Source organism: Vicia villosa, linkage group LG3 (genome assembly GCF_029867415.1).
Source record: "Vicia villosa cultivar HV-30 ecotype Madison, WI linkage group LG3, Vvil1.0, whole genome shotgun sequence".
In the NCBI taxonomy this organism is placed as follows: domain Eukaryota; kingdom Viridiplantae; phylum Streptophyta; class Magnoliopsida; order Fabales; family Fabaceae; genus Vicia; species Vicia villosa.
In genome coordinates, this window is record NC_081182.1 from 43,777,763 (window position 1) to 43,782,006 (window position 4,244).

At 30.6% G+C, this 4,244-nt stretch overlaps 1 protein-coding gene across 1 annotated transcript; it reads right to left on the reverse strand.

The window, feature by feature from the left end:
- Positions 1-1,391: 1,391 nt before the first annotated feature.
- On the reverse strand, positions 1,392-2,972 carry LOC131661188 (expansin-A10-like). Its single transcript, XM_058930637.1, has 3 exons — positions 2,714-2,972; positions 2,282-2,594; positions 1,392-2,008 (listed from the first exon to the last, which is right to left on the reverse strand). Exons 1-3 carry the CDS (start codon positions 2,856-2,858, stop codon positions 1,705-1,707), a joined length of 762 nt encoding a protein of 253 aa, XP_058786620.1. The 5' UTR covers positions 2,859-2,972; the 3' UTR covers positions 1,392-1,704.
- Between the last annotated feature and the right edge of the window lie 1,272 nt (positions 2,973-4,244).

The window sequence follows — 4,244 nt, forward strand, 5'->3', positions numbered from 1 at the left end:
AGATTGATAAATCAAGTGAAGGCTTGTGGAGAAACGATCGCATAGTTGCGTGTTGTTGCAATAATCTTACATTCTTTGACGTCAAGATTTGACAATGTAGTGGTTGCAATTGACAAGATTTGACCATGTATATTGTAAAAAATTATCAATATTTATAAATAAATAAAAATCCAACAAAAAAAAAATGGTGGAAAGATATTAATCATTGTTAAAATCAGAAACAGTCCAACCATGTAAATCATGTGAGAGTGTTAGTATTCATATTTTACATTAAAATGTTTCACAAAATCTGTTTTATAAAATAACTAAAACTTTTATATTTTTAAATACTAAATGATAATTTTAAAAATTGTGAAAATTTCAGTTGAATATTATCCAATTCTATTAGACGCCTTAAATTTTTGAAAATTCTAATTGAATAATACAAGTTTACGTTATTAATTTTTTTTGACTGAATCCTACATGATTTTTATAAAAGAAAATAAAACGTGTATTTAATTAATTTTACACGATCAATAAAGACATATATTAAAATAACATATTTATTTTTAAAATACATATTGAAATGATAGTTTTCTATCATTTCAATTTATTAGACTTTTTTTTAATAAAAAATCATTTTTTTTTTAATTTCAATTCAATACATCTTCTAAATTTTTTTTATTAACAAGTTGTCAAACTTAATTAGTTTATTAATGGGGTTATGTATTTGGGCTTGTTTTATTCTTCTCATCTCTTATTGTTGGCCCTTATCATAGTGTGATGTGAATGGACCCAACATCTAGTATTTGTAAAGAACTAAAGGATCATTATAGTCAAAAGAACCTGTATTGTATAGAGAATTTCTGAACCCATTTTATGCATTATTTCAAAAATGCCTTTGGAAGCTAGAAATGCATTTTTCGAACGTATTTTTTATTAGGTTTTAGTCTGTTTCGGAGATGCATCTTCAATTTCAATTCTATTACGTAAGTGTATTTCTGATTTGTTTCAGCGTGTAAACATTAAGTCTTAAAAATTCATATAAATGTGAGGTGTTTTTGTAGATGTATTTCCAGTTCTTATCTGTAATTGTATTTTCGATTAATTTAAAGTTCTTATGTAAGGTTTCGTTCACAGGAACTCAAACTTTCAAGGTTTTGGTGCGTCCCAAAAATGCACTTTCAATTTTAAAAAACATTTTTAAAAATTCACATATCAATTTTTACAAATTATAATAAAGTCTTATTATTAATCTATGCGAGCCTTGAATTTATTCTATTATACCCCCTAATAAAAATATAATAAAAAAAGCAAACCTAACTTATTTTCTTGTCACAAGCTTAACAAACACATGACAAGTAAATTGAGTAAAACTTAATCAAGCAACCGAAAAGCTTTGAAACAGAATAGAAACTAAAATTCATCATCAAATTAATATGAGAAATTTCCCAAATTGGTTTTAAGCCATAGTTGGGATCAAATATACAAGGCGATTAAAATCACCATCACCTTCACCTTCAATTACTTAATAAAACAAAAAGCAACTATATATTATATATTAGGCCTAGCTAGCGGGTGCCATATATGCCACCACAGCATTACTGACCAAATTTTTTGGCCTTAACTCCTCCTAATCTACCTTCTTTTCCCTCACACTTTCCATCTAAAACAAAGGAAACAATGCAATGCAATATATTACACACACAAACTGAACTTATGTTTCTAGAATTGTGCCCCTGTAAATGTCTGTCCAAATTGCCAATTACTAGGCACAACGTTGTTGCTAGTGACAACCCTGCCATCACTTGTAGTGACTTGGAATGAAAGGCTTTGACCGTTAAGGTAGTTGTTGCTTTGCCAGTTTTGCCCCCAGTTTCTTGACATGGTTTGCCATCCGGTTTTTGATCCTTTGATGGATACAGAATGAACATCTCCAGCTCCTCCCACATTTGTTACCAAAACTAAGTTGAAGTATGAGTGTCCATTGATTGTGAACCTAATTCCACCTTTCTTCACACAGGGGACTCTGTTTTAAGACCACAAAAAAAGTCATGTTAGTACATGCTAAAAATTATGTACCACTGACACTTTAAATTGAAGACGTATCAGATGTCCAATACAAGCTGTTACATTCAATTACTTCTAATTTTTAAAGTTATTATCATTGTCTACATGTCAGTGTTCAGTGTCGTGTGTTATGTATGTTTGATATTCATGTCTATGTTAGTGATTTAGTATTTTACTATTAAAATTACAAGGAAACATGGTTGACTTTATTTTCTTGCATCTATCTATGTACCTTCTGAAGGAAATAGGGACAATTCCAGCTTTGTATTGAGCAATTTGCAAGAAAGCAGGCTCAGCAAGATCAAAGTGTTGTAGGGGAGGGTTACACCATCCACCATTAGAGTTAGACTCTGCAAAGTTTGGTGGGCAAAAGTTTGTGGCAGTGACCAATATGCTTCCGGGAAGACACCATTTAGGGTCACTCGCACATTTCATCTCATAGCAAGACCCACAGCTCAATCCATTGTTGAAAAGAGCAGTGCTTAGTGCAGCAGTGTTGGTTCCATAGCCTTGACTATACAAATTTCCATAACCACAAGCCCCTCCTGCAATTTTCAAAATCTCATTAAAAAAATTTAAAATAAAATAAAATAATATTTAAAACGAATCGAAACGATAAGAGCTGCACTGAGCCAACATAGTAATTAGTACTAGTTAAACTTACCCATTGTGCCTGAAGCATCTCCACCACCATAAAATGTGGCATGAGCACTTTCCCATCCACCTCCATAGTCAGCAAAAGTGCCTTTAAGGCATAAGGTAAGAAGAAAGAAAGGAATAAAAATGAATGAGGTAGCTAGAAAAGCCATTGTGAGTACACTACTACTTCTTAGTACTTTAGAGATAGGGGAAAGAGCTTTTAGTATTTGGTGGTGCTTAATGCATTATCTAAGGTTTGGTTTGGTTTATATAGGAAATTTAAGCATAGGTTGGGGAGAGTAAAGAGTGAGATATGGCCATATGGGGTCTTGTGTTAGAATTTCTTAGGGTCTAAAGAGAGAGAGAAAACAACAAAAAGTTATACATATGTGCACATGGAAATGTTTCGGTTACACTACCAACTGCTTAATCTACGGGCCCACTTGGCACATGCAATTCTCAACTGTTTGCATCTTTTTTTATTTTATGTTAGTTTATTTTTTTCAAGTGGTTGTTACGTATGAAAATGTGTATTTCTTCTTAATTAGGTTCCCTGAAATTACGGCTTACATAAAATAAATGGACACTAATTTTGGGTTATCTAACCGGCCCTCTATGCATATACGTCCAACTTGGTGTGCACCAAACAAAGAAGACTTAATGGCATTTATTTCTTGCAAATTGTGTAGATGCAAGAAGAAATTACAAAAGGTAGATTTGTGAATTTCTTCATCTAGAATCGGGCACCACAATAAATATTTTTTTGTTGGCTGGTATTCTTAGGTAATAAAAGAATAGTAAGTTATAATAAAGTTGGTATATATTATGAATTGAAAAATAATGGTAAGATGCTTAGTAGTAAATATATTCTACGTGGATATCACATTTAGATGTAATTATTAAGGTAAAATTGTTGGTTCTAACATTATTGGTAAGAGTTCTAATTTTGTCTATGAGTTGTTTTGATAGCTAAGAGTTTATAACATAATTTGTATTAAGTAAATTATGTGACGATGTAATAGAGTATAATTTAATTCTTCTATATAGGTCATGAAAACTCAAAAACTAATTTATTTTTCTTCTTTTAAAATATTTTTGAAAATATAAAAGGACCATGACTTAAAAGAATTTGTATATGTTATTTTTGATGAAATTAACCATATTTTTGTAACAGAGGTAAACATTTTTGTTTGTGCATGTATTCTAAAAAACTTTTCAAAAGATAAAGACAAAAATAAAGAAGAACAATCCTAAAAGATGGACAACCTCGAAAAAATTACCCTCTTGACAAATAACAAATATCTCAAAAGGGAAAGATATCCTTAAACAAATCTACAAAGATGAAGAAGACTAGCTAAAACTTCCGCTTAATAAGCTAGTCTCAAAGTTGGATGGTGTTAATTGTGGGGAGAAATATGATCTTATGTCTTCTTTAAATGTGTCTCTATATGTTTTTTTCTTCTTGTATTTTTATCATTTAACTCATCTATTTTATATATGAAAAGTATATATCTATTACTCTTGTTGCTTTCTTATGTGATTATATGTTTCTTTCC